The sequence below is a fragment of the Actinia tenebrosa genome, unplaced genomic scaffold, assembly GCF_029948245.1.
Source record: "Actinia tenebrosa isolate PJP-AT-01 unplaced genomic scaffold, QUT_ActTen_1.0 PGA_scaffold1__47_contigs__length_23844297, whole genome shotgun sequence".
Lineage (NCBI taxonomy): Eukaryota > Metazoa > Cnidaria > Anthozoa > Actiniaria > Actiniidae > Actinia > Actinia tenebrosa.
Window position 1 is genome coordinate 4,156,623 of NW_028292578.1, and position 17,053 is coordinate 4,173,675.

Sequence of the window (17,053 nt, forward strand, 5' to 3'; positions counted from 1 at the left end):
GGAGGGGATTGAAGCAATGTTCTATAATATTCTAGAACGGTCTATTTTTCACATTGAACACAGACTGTGAACCACAAATCTACCAGCTCTTTTGAATAAATTTTATTATTATTATTATTATTATTATTATTATTATTATTAATAAATTCATTATTAAATTTATTATTATTATTATTACTATTATTATTATTATTATTATTATTATTATTATTATTGGCTTTATCCGTTAAGATAACATTAATTTTCATATTATGAATTTCTTTGGGTTGTCGTTCTCATCAATTGAATAAGTTGCATACATTTTTTAAGTCTGAATACCATTTGGCACCCATCTTGGCTGCATGTAGGGATAGGTCAGGTGACCTTTAACAAGCCTCTTATGATTTCTCATCTCCAAAAGCGGATCCACTACATCTTTTAGGTAGTTGTAGTATCGAGACACCACTTTTCTACCTTTGCAGTCTTTGAGATTTTTGCCGTAGTCGAAGAGACTATCCTCACGATACGAAGCAAGGGTCGCGCCAAAGGAAGCTTGAGACTAAAAACAGAAATTGAAAATTCGATCGTAAATCATGAGAAAATGAACCAAGAGAGGGAATCTCTGCTATTCGTGCTCCTAATTATCATAGGCATCGTTTGATACTATTCTTAAAATCACGTTTGCTATCGTTTGGTTTTCTGCACGCGCATATTGCGCGCGTTCTAAGCAGCTGTTTCTTTACGGTTTTTTCGAAAAAAACACATGAAGACATGGGCAGCCACAACGTAGAGCGCGTGGAAAAAAGATCAAATCAATTATTCTAACGATAGCGTCAAAGATTCTAAAAATAGTATTAAAGAGTGCTCATGATAGGGTGTTATATATATGGAATTCCTTTTCTTAGTTACTATTTTCTTGCAAAATTTATATTGGAATTACACGAGCTGACAATATTTTATTGAAATGGAAACTGAATTTGAAATTACATTATCTAGTATTTGCGGCATCATAGGGGGTGTGGAGGGGGGTAACCAACTTTCAGCTATCTACTAATTTTTAAGTCAGTTGTCAGTTAACTGTTAGTATAGGTAATCATATTGTTTCAAGTTCAATTAGAGATTAATTCGCACGAGTGCGTTTTTCAAAGAGTAATTGCACGAGACCGTAGGTCGAGCTCAATTTCAGCTTTTTGAAAAACACACGAGTGCAAATTATCTCAAATCGAACGAGAAACCGTATGATTACTTATTAATAATATACATGAAAAAACATTACAAAAGTGAAGAAATATCTGACGACGTGTGCATTTAATTCAACTTATAATATTTTATGAAATTTGTTCGCGTTTACAGCAAACTATATTCAAAGCGATTTCAATCTCATGTCTTAGTAGTATAGGCCGCACCGCAAGGGCCGGATTTTGGACGAGCAAAAGGACGAGCAGGACGAGTACATTAATTATTCTTCACATATTAGCATAAAATGACGAGCAGGTATTGTTTGAGGTTGCCATGACGTCCAATTGACGTCATGAGTTCATTGTTATGCAAGAGTTTTGGACGAGTAGGACGAGTACATTAATTATTCATCATTAAAAAGACGAGCACACCAATTGTTTATTAAACCATTACCATAAAATGACGAGCAGGTAATGTTGGTCCGTGAAACACTCCACAAAGAGCTTTTCAATTTAGTTGGCGCGAATTGGACGTATGAAATTTGCCTGATTTTTGAATTTTTTCAAAAATCTAAAATGACTTGGTGATATTCAAAGGAATTGGAGAGTAGTGTTCTTAAGTGTTTTTCCTTTGATTAAAGCCATTTTTGTTGCTCATCTTTATCAAACTCAGAATTTTTTGCTACAATATTTATCATGAGCAAAATGTTTTGCACTATTCTCAGAATGGACGAGGTAAACATTTTGAGTAGTTTTACTTAAAAAGTTTCGACAGTAATCTGTGTAGGCTTTCGTAAGCAAATTTTATAGTGATTAAGACAATAGTTTGTAAATTACTAGTAAATATGTGTCGATGATAGTGTTTCATCCGAGCTGTATTAAATTCCGAAGAATTCAGAAACTGAATATTTAGGCTTTGAAATCCGAGGCTTTGGAAACTCGCCCGGCGGCTCAAGGCTTCTAACCTTTCCTGGTCTTTGCCTACATTCAGCTGATTGATCAGCCTTCTCTTAACTTTAAAACTACTCTGTATAGCAACTGCTTGAAATATTCTTGAGTCATTTTAGAGTTTCGCAAAAAGATGAGTTAATGGCCGACGTTGGGCGATCATGTTCGTAGACTTCATTTGCATATGCCCAAGATAATTGTACGGCTCGGAAAAGACCAAAATCCATTCAGGATTTTAACGGTGGGTCGCGATGCAACGATTTTCGCTGTAATTTAACAATTTCAATTTTCCGGCGCTATTTTGGCGAAGGGTTTATTTTTAAAGTTTATGTAACGTGTTATGTTAAGTCATACATGTGATTTATTCCTTGGTTCTCAATATCATTTCTAAAACCTTTGCCAAAGACATTGTACACGTTTACGGCTAAACATGCTCTGTTTGGTAGCCTCTCTTGAGCCTCTCTTAAAGTCATTCATTAGCGATAAACTTGCTAGAAAACGCATTTAAAGACTTACCGCTGATTGTGCTCTGTTTGGCAACCTCTCAGGACCAAATGTGGTATTAGGAATCCTTTCAGAATCGTAGAGTTTCAGGGGTAAATTGGGGACATACGTAACGTAGTCTATCATTGGATAATTGACAGACGCATGCTGGCCAGTCATGGCCAGTCATCAACCAAATGATTTGAGTGAATGTATCAACCAGCTGCTCCTTGGTGTCGATCGTTGCAGGAAACCCGCGAAGCTGTTAGATAAAATATATATGCGTGTAAAACGTATTAAAAAGTATCAGAATTTAATTTTGAAGAATAATGGTTCTGAAACAGTTAATAAACTTGAATTACAGTTTTTAGTTAATCTCGTTTTCGGCAAAAGAGAAACTAGAAACGTGGTGAGAAAGTTTGCAAAAGGTAAAGTGAGAAGTGCAGGGAAGGGATGAAAACGTCGAGGTAAAACGTTGAGTCCTGCCGTTTGCAGGAAGGGAAAATGGACTGATATGGTTAATCTGTCTTTCTTACCATGACTTTTGAATTTTTTCCTTCGTCTGAGACCTCACTCGCAAAGGCTTGCACTTCGATATCTCTTTTCACATCACGATCTCTACGATAGTACCTTTAGAATCGAGCAATTTGGAATCAAATTCAATGACTTTCGCTAAAATAAAAATTTACGTACGGTCGCCATCATGAGGAGCTTTGGTAAAAAAAGTTTACTTTGCATGAGGTCTTTTTAGGTTTGAAGTAATGTCCATCGTTCCTTAAGTATCAGTGTGTAGGTGTCAATCCTGTTGTCAACATACACTCGTTCTTTGTAATAAGAGCAGATACACGGTAAGTCATTCCATCATCAATTTTTTGTTTGGGGTTTTATTCATGGACCTGATTTCCTACTGCCTTATCCACGCAAAATATCACAAATAGCACTTTAGAAAACTTCATAACCCTAAAACGGTGACATAGTGAGTTTGTTTCATATAAATAAATGTCGTCCTTCATGTGTCACGCGTCTTTATATCTTCAGTGATCAAGTCTGCCTCTCGGCAACAGTAATTGTTTTTTTCTAGAACACATATTCAAAAGTCGACGTGCTTAGTTCACGTTACTTTTTCATGTCTTTTTCTTCTAAATACGATAAAGAAATAATTTTCGTTGTACGCTTTCTAATCGTTAACAAAATATGCAAAATCCGACTGTTGATTAGAATTTACTGCTATGATATGATTTCATTCAGGCTCATCGTAGAGTCGTTAGTCTACTTTAGTCACACAGTCGAATGCTTGATAAAACAAAAACAACATGAAACATGAAACTACTATAGTGTATTCTTAATAAAACAAACTGCTATAATGCACTTTTTGACTGCGATACCTTGAAGGTGTCGCTAAATGCAGCATGAAACTACTTTATGTCAATCAAAGTTTAAACTTTTTTGACCAAAGCTCCTCATGTATTTCAACAAAGCTAGTCACCCAAAACATATATAGCTGAGACCGCAGAAGATCTTGGGAAATACTTCATGATCCAAGTAGCCAAGTGATCTGGGGATAAACGATTAGCCAATCTATCAAATCGCGAATCACTTTTTTGGGAAAATAATCTCATGTGTCTTTGCGCGTCTAAATTATTGATGTGGAAAACAAAATGGCGGACAAGGAAAATACAAACGGATAATGTCATTTAGCCGATATTTTAAGGCTTTAAAATGTTTCTGCTTTAAATGTTGTTCAGATGGTACTAGAGACATTTGCTTTCATCGGAAGGTTATTTTCCATCGATTTTATTAATAAACAGTGAACCCCTAAGCGCTATTGAAGAAGCTGGCGAAAAACTTTCCGCTCGATCTCTTGATAAGATTTAACCTCAACCTCCACATCTTTCAGTGCTCTTGGGTCTTTAAAAATCTCCAGGATGCTTTAGAACTTTAGTTAAGCCTCATATCTATTATTGATAGTGTCTCATTTTCAACAAGAAAAAGTTTATTTACTTCAACAAAGTCGCATTTTTTTATCATTTTTCAAGATGCCGCCACCAAAATCAAGTGAATTGAGCGTGCAGTGGTTAATGGGATTGATTCATTTAAAAAAAAAAAAAAAAAAAAAGGAAAACCATGCTTTACGCGCCCAGTCAGTTCACCTGGATAGCTTTTGACATAAACTGCAGTTTGAGGATGCTCACAGAAGCTGGAAATGTAACTGGTAAAAGATGTCAAATCCAGCAATATAGTTATGAAGCAGTATAAACATGGAAAGTGTATCTCCCGATAATCCTCGTTGGTCTCAGCTTTGTACCTTTTCAGGGATCTAACGAGTATATACTTTATGTGCAATCCAATGGTACGCGCAGAATTTTCCGTCGCGAAAGGGTAGTGATAGGGGTCAATCAAAGTATTTCCATGACCTTTTCGAGACACTTGTCTATGGAAGGTCATGGAACATCCAAAACTATTTCGTCGGCACGACGATTCTGCGCGTACTGTATTAAGAAACATTGTACAGTCCTGTAATGTTATTGTTATATTATATTCATAGTTTAATAGGTATTGTTAGCTATTATGCTTACGCATTCACATAATCCGTTATCATGAGTCGTATAGCCTTCTCTATCTCGGCTCCGTCGTCTCGGAATGGGTAATAGGGTAGGCGACGAGTGTCATCTACTCCTCTTCGCTATAAAAACATTCAGATGTTTAGAACAAGATACAAAATTTACGGGCTAATAAGTACAAATTGCACGACATTATTTGATAGATAATTCTGCGGCACGCAGCATAAGTGGGGGTAATGGATGGAGCTGAGGAGGCAGCCCGAAGCTGCCGGCAATATACCCACAAAGGATGTGTGCCAAAGTGATAATTTGTCATAAATACTATGCAATATCCCAGCCTATTGCTTTCTCTCGGCTGCATTATATCAAAAATTGCTGAGAGCAAAATCATACACGCCGGCTATATTATCACAAATGCTGTCAGCTATTTCAGTAGACTGCATTATTTATTTAATTTCTATGGATATAGACCCTAATATTATGATACTACGGCGCCATTGCTGGATCAACGAAAATGGTAAGCAAATAAAACCATCAAGTTAGTGTTTCAAAACTTTCCAGAGCCTATTGAAAATGCAGGCAGCCGTATCGCAATGAAATAGCATTTCCACCTGCTCTCTTAATGCAAACACGATCCGAAATCAAAACAATGTGTTGATGCCTCCAACCGTTTAAATAATTAGGAAAACAATGGGCGAACAATGAATGGTATAATTATTTAAATGCAAACTTCCATCTTCCACTCCCGAATAATGATATGTTGGGTTCTATGTTACCTTGATGTTGTTTTCCAGCTTTATGTCACCCCATTCAAACATCTTCGCAGTCTTGGCTACAAGTTCGTTGGATCCCTTATAACCATAAGCGAATAATTTATCAAGCTTTAGATTATCAGCCAACAGAACTGGTCCACCATATGTGTTGGCCACGAGCACTCCTCGGCAGTGGTACCTCATGATGACGTAGAGTGGGTGCTGATAAGATAACTGTCTCTCCACACTTACACACAATCCTTCGGCTATGAAGTGAACTTTGCTAAGATGTTCTACAATCTGGCTGACCTCAAAGTCTGTGAGCTGAACATTGAGTTTGGCTAAGGTCCACAAGTCACCGTCGTTTGGGGTATAGACAGGAGAACCTAAGAAAAACGGTTAGTAAACAAGTTGTTTCAATAGATCCATGCATTTCAACGTCATGCACCGCACATAATACGGACAAAAACCATTGCATGTCTAATGATTGATATACTGTAGCATGAAGCGTTCTAACAAACCAAGACCATTCCTGGCAGCGATATTACTGATTCATAGTAAATTTGCCAGATTTGCTGATAGAGTAGATCATCAATCTAAGAAATAATCTCTAATGGTAATTTTTAGTTCTCAAGGTTTTTCATACTCTGTTTATGGTCCACTTGAATTGCAACAGGCAGCAGTCTTGCCTCAGAGGAAGAATTCTTGGATGGTACGGATGCAAAGAGAGCAATCGGAGACATGAATTTCCACATCTTTCTTTCAGGATCCTTGTCTACCTCATCGGCCATCGTCATCAAGTCATCGCCATAAGGGTGGTGTAGGACATAAAGGTGTCCTTCTTTGATGGCCTGCAATAGATCAAAGTCGATCGTAATAGAGCCATCGGGACTCAGAGGCCTCAAAGGCCTCATAGGACAATGATACCTATCTTAAGCCGTTCCTTATTAAGCGGATACTCTAATCTGCTTTGAACGGACAGGTGATTGCACGGTCCCGCTTCCTTGTAAAATAGACCTCTACTCGGTGGATATCCTTCATTAAGCGCTCGCCAGGCACATCTTTCGTAGGTATTTGCTTCAAGTTATACTTAGTTATTATATGCTAGGCCGTACCTTCCCCCCTCCCCCGCGCAATAATTTTTGAACTACATTGGCTAATACTGAAAATGTCATATGTAGCACGGGGCGACAGGATTTAGTGATTAAAAAATATACACTATCATATAACGAAGCCGGTCTTCTCGTGATTGATAAAGCATAGAGAATACTACTAGATTTAAATAAAGCCATTTAAGGGCAGCCTACGACCAACTAGTTATGGAGGGTAAGGGTTAGGAAAGGGTTGTTGCAAATGAACATTTGGCCGTCTTTCGATCAATGGTTGTAACTTAAGACCTAGAGACCCCCCACCCCCAGCCAATTTGTTTTTAACAGAGCTCCCGCGCGGGCCGAAGGCCCATTGAGAGTTGAGTTTTCATGGCCTGACTACTACGTAACTTCCGTCCGTATACGTACGTCCAATTACACAACCCGAGGGATCCCGCTTGATGCCAAAACAAATATACTAACAAACCCGGCTCTCACAGGCACAGAAAACATCGCTTTAGGAAAAATTTAAGCCCAACAACAGGGAAAAAAAGCATCTAGTCAAAGATGGATCTAGAACTATTGTTCAAGAATTCAGGTGTGTGTTTTTTAGAGAGCAGTTGTGTAATATTTTTACCTTTGTAAAAAGCAGTTTTTTTTCATCAAATCGACAATTTATCAAGGACTTTCTCAGCGCAAAACGTTTCATATTTTTATAGGTAATTTAAAAACAGTATATATTACAAACTATATTCACGCTTTATTTAGCTTATAAATCTTCAATAATATTGTTTTTAGCCAACTATCGCATTAGGATATTTAGTACGTACATGAAAAACAGTTTCGTTCGCTTCCCATCGGCAAAGCAAAGAAGACTTTTATTCAATAGTTTTAATATTTGTATAGATAGTTTATTTAAACATAGAAAGAAATATAAAACGGAATACATATTTTGCACTAATAAATTTAACTCGGTTTTTGTGAAGTTTCATTTAGCTGAGTGTAAACTTTATTTTTCGAAAATTTTTATCGTTCTTGATTTTCACATCTTGTTCAAACATTATAGCAGATAAAAACTGGTAAAATTAAATCTCAAAATCCAGTAAGCTTAGTTTTTAAGATTCTCGAAAAACAGTTTATGCTCGTATGAAAGTAATGAAAATATTTTAATGAAGAATTAGGATCAGAAAGTTATTTTTAAGTATCTTGTTGTCGCTGCAGGGTCTCGCAAATTTGTCTAGTTTAGGCGAGTAATTGCAAGCTTACTTTCTTCTCTTTAATGCTACCAAATATTTGTTTAACTAATTTTGCTGCTTCCATTTATGTGTTTAATTTTTATTGGGGAGAGAATACGTTTCATATAAAAAGATAAAACTCTTCATATGGATAACCAAAAATTTTTATGTTAAAGAAGTGGAAGAAAAGTTAAATTGAGCTTATATTTTGCTCAACTTTTTAACCACTTCTTTGATCGACGAGTCCTGTTTTGTCCTTAAAAAGTTCTAGAGTAAATTTGGATTTTGATAAAAAACAACCAAAGTAAATTTCACTATATTTTACTATATTTTATTAAATTATCTGTAGTTATTTTTTTCGCATTTTTTTCCCACCGATTTTATTTTCACCTGCAAGTTTTATCCAGATTTGGTTTCCTGTGCCTTTTTGGGAGCTCCGCATTTAGGCAGTGCCTAACTTATATATTATCTTGCTAAACCAACCGATTTTAGTGCGCATGTTATCGGCATTGCCTTTTAGAAATATTGAACGCTTTCGACGTTTCCTTACCGTGTCAAAGAGCATTCCATTCAATGCTTTTGAGACAACGCTCTCCCATTCAAACTTTTCGTTCAATGTTGATTTCAATTCATTCCAGTTTACTCCCACTATATAGAAAAAATAGAATGTCTCCTAAAATCAATATAATTTATGTTTTACTGCTAGTATACCATAATGTTCCAAGAAAAATATTATTCAAACTTTCATGTCCTTGTTTTTCTCTCCCTCGATTCGAGGATTTGCTTTGGGTCATTTGGTTGTCTCCTCTCTCATGCAGCAAATCCCAGCCTACTAAACCGGGCAAGTTTGATCTAATAGTTAGCCGTGACTTTATTAGATCGGCCCGCTAATGCATGGTTTTCTAAAATTTGACAAAATCAGTACATTCTGATGATAAAGGCATTACCTTCACCAGAGAAAGTTATCTTATTTAGATTCAATGGATTGGTTCCAGCCAGTCTTTGTTCAGCAAAATGTTGATCTGACAACCAATCAGTCTTGGATTTGTCAAATGGCTCTTGATCTGATGGTATCTTTGCGTAGCCCTGAGTAAACCGAACGAAAGACATTTTAGTCAACTGCTTCAAATCAAACAAATCAGTATTTCAAACTGTTCAATTTAATTGTTCAATAAAGTATTTATTGTATTTAAGGTCAGTTTCTATACATGTCTAGTAATGACCAAATTTAAGTGTAACTTTTTTTCTGTTATTATGGATTCAGGACGAATTTGATAGGCAGATGTTATCGTACATCATTTGCCTAGTTTAATACGGTTATGTGCCCCTCACCCCTAAAATCAAAAAAAAAAACTTACATGTAAAAGAAGCTTCGGTTTTCTTTTAAAATGCTCTGCAATAATCGAGAACTCATTCATGGTCGGAATTGTTGGAGCAAAGACTTTCGACAACATGTACGAAGATCTCGCTGCTTCGTTAAACACAGCGAGCCCCCGCCATTTATCTCCATGGAACTTCAGGAATGGATCTTTGATTAGTATAGCTGTGAGACTAACAATCCCATGCTTGAGACGAGCAAATGGCATCGATTTGGATGGTTTCTCGATTCCATAGTGTACTTGATGGGTAAACAGGGAAGTACCACGGAACGATTTGCATGGCGAATACCACGGGACATTTTGGGGCAGGGATATTGGACACAATCCAGCTTGGCAGCTGAAAACAAGAGAAAGGAAAAATCATATCCTTAAAGGCAATAGTCTTTATTTCTTACTTCGTATGCTCGACAAAAGAATTTAATTCTGGAAAATTCCTAACCGAAGTCCCGGATTTTTTTTTTCACGCATGTGCGCATTATTACAGACCACAAAAATAATACAAATATCGCGGACTGTTGTGTAACTGATATAAGCCGTCATAAATACCGTTGCTTTCAAAAAAATGGGCATTGAAGATTTGAAACACAGAGGAAATAATAACGGAATCATTATTTATGCAGTTGGGTTAATTCAAACGATACTTTACTTTTGTTAAGTTGTTAACGGTGGAGGGGGCGCATCCCCATGGAATAGACCTCCTCGGCTCTTACGTAATGTTTTCCCATTTCAGACCACGTGTCATTCTCTAGAGCATCATTTCTTTGTTTAAGGTTTGCGCTCGGTTGCAGATGAGAAGACACATGAATAATGGTACAACTCAAACAAAGAATATTATTCTCAAGGGAATGACACGTTTTCTGAAATGGGACAACATTACGCATCACAGTTATGAAGGTTTGATAACGACGAATGGTTCAATTTACGGGGGTACCGGGGGTACCGGCATAAATGCCGTTGCCTTAAAAAATGGGCTTTGAAGATTTAAAACGCAAATGGAATAATTACGGAATCATTATTTATGCAGTTGGGTTGATTAAAACGATACTTTACTTTTGTTAAGTGGCTAACAAAGCTGATTGATTGATTGATAACGGTGGAGGGGGCGCAGCCCCATGGATTGAATGGACCTCATCCGTTCTTACGTAGTGTTTTCCCATTTCAGACCACGCATGTCATTCTTAGAGTATCATTTATTTGTTTTTAAACAAAGAAATCATAATACTCTGAGTAAAAGGTTTGAGCTCGGTTGCACATGAGAAGACACATGAATGGATACAACACAAACAAAGAGTATTATTCTCAAGGAAATGACACGTGGTCTGAAATGAGACAACATTAAGCTCGAGCACTCCAATGTCGAGGAGGTCTATTCCATCACAGTTATGACGGTTTGCTAACAACGAATGGTTCAATTTACGGGAGTACCGGAGATGTAAGTGCATCATTGGTCGCCACTCATTATATGTGATTATATTTAAGGTATCAGGGTACCCCAAAATTGCTCAAAAGTATCGATTTTTACATTTTTACATTTTGTGATAAAATATATAATATTCTTCGATTCCCCCCCCCCCTCCCCCCCAAAAAAATTCGATAGTTATTTTTAATAGGGAGTAATAAAAAAATACGGTTTGTGGCAACAAAGGCGCTTCCTCTCAGTCATTTTTGCGTTTTTCTCGGAAGCGATTTTGCGTTCAGTTAACTGTAAATTTTGAGTTCATTGTCAAAGGCAAAATGACCGATTTAACTGAAATTTTGAGGAAGTCATCTTGGATAGTTGTTCTTCAAACCGTGGTATTCCGATTTTAATTTCTACTTTTATTTTTTATTGTATTTATTTTTTATTTATTTATTTATTTATTTATTTATTTAAGTATTATTTATTTATTTATTTATTTATTTATTTATTTATTATTTATTATTTATTTATTTATATTATTTATTTATTTATTTAATTTATTTAATTTATTTATTTATTTATTACTTTATTTATTTATTTATTTATTTAATTTATTTATTTATTTATTTATTTCTTTATTTCTTTAATTTCTTTCTTATTCGTTTCTTTCTCTTTCTTCTTTATTTATTTCTTTTTTCTTTATTTTATTTATTTTATTTTATTTTTTCTTTTTTTTTTTATTTTTATTTTATTTATTTTTTCTTTATTTATTTATCTATTTATTTATTTATTTGCTTATTTCAAAAGTTATCGTGGATATTGGTTTACATACCAGTGATATAGCAGCGTCATAACTTTAAGAGCGTAGAAAAAAGCAACGGGGCAACTAATCAAAAATCGGAGAAACACCCTTGACAAGTGATGACTTGTGATCTCGGAAAGGTAATAAGCAAGTGGTTTCCGATCATTACCGGCTGTCACCAAACTCCGCGAAGGTGCCACGGTGTAAATTTGAATAATTCGCTTAAAAGGATAAATATATTTTACAAAAAGGAAAAAAAGAATAGTTTCGACATTTATTCAGCTTTCAGAAAATGTATACTTTGTTGAGGTTTCGATTAAAAGGTTTTGTGCTATTAAGAGTTGAATGCACAATGGTCGTTTGGGGTACCCTGATACTTTAAACGGTCATATATGACAGGGCAGAAAAACGGTTTTTGGCCTTTCGTAATAAGGACAGCTTTACGTATTTAAGCTCAATATTTTGTAAACACGTTCTTTTGGAGCCAAATATCAAAATATTAAATACGACCAAAATTTATTTATGCGTATTTGAGATATAAAGCCGTGTATTTTTGTAGAGGTGATATTTTGATCAGCAAAAAACTGACATTTTCGTGAATACTAATAAGCAGCCTTTACTCTAACTCGACAAAATTTCGTAACATCAATGAATCGCTTAAAAATTTGGAGTTTTAAGCTCAGTTGAGTAAAAAATTGTTAAAGTATCGGGCTTGTCGTTTTTCGATTTAATTGCACTCCTTGTCCAATCAGAATAAAGTCAATCAGAATAAAGTAATTGTGTTGAGTGCATTTTAAAATAGTAAATATTTATTAACAAAGTAAATTAGTAATTATTCTGATTCGCTCCGAAAAGAAACACGCGGGAATTATCGTGAACCTTGGACCTTTGAAAGTTGGTCTGTTCACCTTCTGTTGTACGTATGGCAACAGCAAGCATTTCTTGGGTTCTGATTCTTGGGTTCTGATTCTTGGGTTCTGATTCTTGGCCGGAGGCAAGTCACTGGCAAAGTAATTAGCGTATATCATAGTGTTAATACTTTAAAATAACGTCGCTTACTTCATCTTGAAAAATGACTTGGCAATATTGCATATTTTCGCGAATGTTTCGGATCGATTAATAAGCAAAAGACTAATCAAATTTTTAAATGAAAAGAATATACTTAACAATAAACAGTTTGACTTCCGTAAGCACAATAGTACTATTCATGCAATAATATCTATTGTAAATAATATCCAATGTGCTATATAAGCTAATGAATATTCATGTAGCATTTTTCTTAATTTAAGCAGAGCGTTTGATTCTGTAAACCATCAATTGTTACTATCTAAACTTGAACATTATGGAATACGTGTCCAGCTGGAAATCTGTTCTCTTCTTATCTTTTAAATAGGAAACAATTTGTAACTTTAGACAATACTGAATCAGAAATCCGTACAGTAAGTTGCGGCGTCCCGCAAGGCTTGGTACTTGGACCAACACTCTTTCTTCTTTACCTAAATGACATAACTAACTCCTCTAAATTGCTCTCTTTCCACTTGTTTTCAATAACTTTTTTCTACCAGTCTCAAAAAGACATGCTTACAACACAAGATTGACTTTCGTGCTTCCTAAGAACACAGAACAAATTATGGCTCAATGAACATCAAACTCATAGGTGCTAAAATTTGGAATTCCATTGATGACTCTACAAAACAACTTAGCAAGGCAATCTTCATTACATTCCTAAAGAATAAATTAATTCTCATGTACAATTGAGTTGTTACTTTTTCCTACTTGCTATGAATTTAATATCATGTGTTCACTATACAATAATTATATATAACATTATATAGTTAATTAATATTTTTTTGTCATTTACCTAGAAAATCAATAAGTGATATAAATGTATATATATATATATATATCAGTCCGTGATTCGCTCCAGATCTACAAAGCGGTACCACGTCACGTTTCTATTGTTTTCTGCTTCGATGTAAACATTGCAGTCACGTTACATAAGAGCTTCTCGAAATCTAATATTGGCGAATTCCATAATTTCACATCTGCGGAACGTGCCCGATTTGTGTTTAAGGCTCGGCATTGTTTCGAATTAGAAAATCACTTTATCATTTAACCTTTAAAACTTATTCAAAAACGCATTAATAATTCATGAAGGAAACACAATATAGACATCGTGTATAGAAATCGTGACAATGAAGGAGGTTTTATATCTGATATAGATTCGTAATCATTTGCATAAACTTTAACTTGGATTTTCTCTATCAAACTGTTAGATATATAGCTGTCTAACTAAATAACTTTTTTAGTTATTTTAGATAGCTTGTACCTTACGTTCTGGACAATTTCTCTTTAATATATTTGATAAATGTAAACATTGAGGTACTAAAAATAAAATCCAAAATGTCCATGTCTATGTCTGTGTCAGTGCCCAATTTACTGACCTTGAATTTTGCTCTTCACAAACCTTTGTGTTCTACAATGGACTCGCTCACAAGATTAGGTATTTTAATTCAGGAGCCGTTGTTATATCAAGGCATACTGTTGCATACATACTGTAGGAACACTTGCTTTATGGCATATGCCAAGCTGTGGCTGTTCCTATGGGCAGCCTAGCTAGGTGCTCATTTCTGGTTTTTGACATTCTTTCAGGTTGTGTGTTGATTGCAAGATAGAAACCAAAGTTCATTTAACAGTGGTTGAAATAAGAAAGTTTGACCGTGGTGTGGTTGAAACTACCATTCATTGGTTATAATAACCAACTATTAATGGTATATTTTACCACCATAAATTGGTTATAATAACCAACTATTAATGGTATATTTTACCACCATCAATTGGTTATAATAACCGACTATTAATGGTGTATTTTACCACCATAATTTTTTTTAAATTTTATTTTATTACAGGACAATTTACAACAAATACAAAACAAATTGCAAGAAATTTAGTTTTAGTTATTTACAAAAAAAAGATCCATTTACAGAGAAAAAACAACAAAAACCGTGTTTTTGAGACATAATTTGTATGGGCTCACATGAGGGGGCGTGAGCTTGAAATTGTAGCTGACCAAATGTTAACAGATTTTTTCTGATGGGCAAGTCTTTTAACGTATGTGCTCTTATACCGGAAGCCCAAGAAATCCTGGTCTCAAAAAAATGGATTATGCCAGAGCCCTCGTTCTTCGCCGCAGGCCAGAAGGCGCAGGCTCTGGGTACGAGATTGGTTCTAATCATGTCAGCACTTTTGTCTTGGCGCATTAGTATTTGGTAAGATAAAAGTTGATGTAGATTTTTTTGATATTGAAAGAAAAAAACTTTATGTCATTCCTTTTAAAACAAAACTGCTGAGGCGGACCAGAAGAGGAATTATGCAAAAACAAAACAAAACAAAAGAAAAACAACAAACAAACAAACAAACAAACAAACAAACAAACAAAGAGCCGGATAAAGACAAATATAGAGCAAAAAAATAGTTAAAAAACCACAAGGTTAAAAAATACAAAGGATATAACGATTTAACCTTATACAAAATCGGGGAAAAAAAGTGGGAACACGGACATAATATGTATTGTAGTTTGCTATTTGTATTGTATTTGTATTTGTATTTGTATTGTATTTTTGTATTGGGATTTGCAGTTATTTGCATTGCATTTGCATTTGATTGCATATTGCATTTTGTCAATTTGCTATTTGCATTTTTCATTGGCATTGCATTTGCATTGCATTTGCATTATATTTGTATTGGCTATTTGTTATTTGTATTTGTATTTGTATTGTAGTAGTTGTATCTTGTATTGTATTTGTTATTTGTATTTGTATTTGAATTTGTATGTGTTTATTTGACTTTGTATTTGTTAGTTTGTATTTGTATTTTGGTATTGTATTTGTATTTGTATTGTATTTGATTTGTATTTGTATTGATTTGTTTTGTATGTATTTGTATTTGTATTGTATTTGTATTTGTATTTGGAGGTTGTAGTGTTTATTTTTTGTCTTTGTCTTTGTATTGTCCTTTTGTCTATTGTAGTGATTGATTTGTATTTGTTATTGTATTTTGTATTTGGATTTGTATTTGGATTGTATTGTATTGTATTGATTTGTATTTGTTTGTATTTTTGTTATTTGTATTTGTTATTGTATTGTATTGGGTATTTGTGGTATTGTATTTGCGGTATTTGCTATTTGTATTGTATTGTATTTGTATTGTATTGGTATTTGTATTGTATTTTGTATTGTATTTGTTATTGGTATTTGTATTTGTATTTGTATTTGGATTTGTATTGTATTTTTATTGGTATTTGTATTTGTATTGATTGGATTATTGGATTGGTATTTGTATTGTATTGTATTTTGTATTTGTAGTTGATTGTGTATTGTATTTGTATGGATTTGATTTGATTTGTATTTGTAGTTTGGTATTTGTATTTGTATTTTGTATTGTATTTGATTTGTATTCTGTATTTGTATTTGTATTTGTATTTGTATTGTATTTGTATTTGTATTGGTATTTGGTATTGTATTATGTATTTGTATTTGTATTGTATTGTATTTGTATTTGTTTTGTATTTGTATTGTATTTGTATTGTATTTGTATTTGTGATTTGTAGTTTGTATTGGTATTTTGTATTTGTATTGTATTGTATTGTATTTGTGATTGTATTTGTATTTGTATTGTGTATTGTATTGGATGTGGTATTTGTATTTGTATTTGTATTGTTATTTATTTGTATTGGTAATTGTATTTGTAAATTTTTTGGTATTTGTATTGTATTTGATATTTGTATTTTGTATTTGTCTTGTATTGTATTTGATTTTTGTATTTGTTTGTATTTGTATTTGTATTGATTTGTATTTGATTTGTGTATTGGTATTGTATTGTATTTGTATTTGTATTTGTTGTATTTGTATTTGTATTTGTATTTGTACTTTGATTTGTATTTGTATTTGATATTGTGTATTGTGATTTGTATTTGATTTGATTGTATTTGTATTTGTATTTTATTTGTATGTTATTTGTTATTTGGTATTTGTATAGTATTTGGTATTTGTATTGGTATTGTGTATTGTATTTGTATTGTATTCTGTATTTGTATTGTATTTGTATTGTATTGTATTGTATGTGGTTATTTGATATTTGATTGGTATTTGTATTTGGTATTTGTATTTGTATTTGTATTGTTGATTTGTATTTGTATTTGTATTTGTATGTGTATTCTGTATTTCCCAATTTGTTATTTTTTGGATTTG

The 17,053-nt window shown here is 33.9% G+C and overlaps 1 protein-coding gene across 1 annotated transcript; it reads right to left on the reverse strand.

Annotated features, from left to right (window-relative positions):
• Positions 1-221: 221 nt before the first annotated feature.
• Positions 222-12,832, reverse strand: LOC116304962 (polyunsaturated fatty acid 5-lipoxygenase-like). The gene is made up of 10 exons (XM_089032145.1): positions 12,684-12,832; positions 9,583-9,940; positions 9,172-9,310; positions 8,775-8,872; positions 6,548-6,752; positions 5,926-6,287; positions 5,165-5,271; positions 3,125-3,218; positions 2,622-2,774; positions 222-538 (listed from the first exon to the last, which is right to left on the reverse strand). The coding sequence occupies exons 1-10, from the start codon at positions 12,830-12,832 to the stop codon at positions 305-307; spliced, it is 1,899 nt and encodes a 632-aa protein (XP_088888271.1). The 3' UTR covers positions 222-304.
• Positions 12,833-17,053: the final 4,221 nt, after the last annotated feature.

What these genes read in the sequence shown, in the direction of transcription:
- LOC116304962 (XM_089032145.1), bottom strand. Translation starts at nt 12,832, where the DNA reads ATGATATACGCTAATTACTTTGCCAGTGACTTGCCTCCGGCCAAGAAT. An exon ending in GATAACTTTCTCTGGTGAAG is followed by an intron (nt 8,873 to 9,171) that starts GTAATGCCTTTA and finishes TTTTCTATATAG; the next exon opens with TGGGAGTAAACTGGAATGAA. An exon ending in ATGGAATGCTCTTTGACACG is followed by an intron (nt 6,753 to 8,774) that starts GTAAGGAAACGT and finishes GATCTATTGCAG; the next exon opens with GCCATCAAAGAAGGACACCT.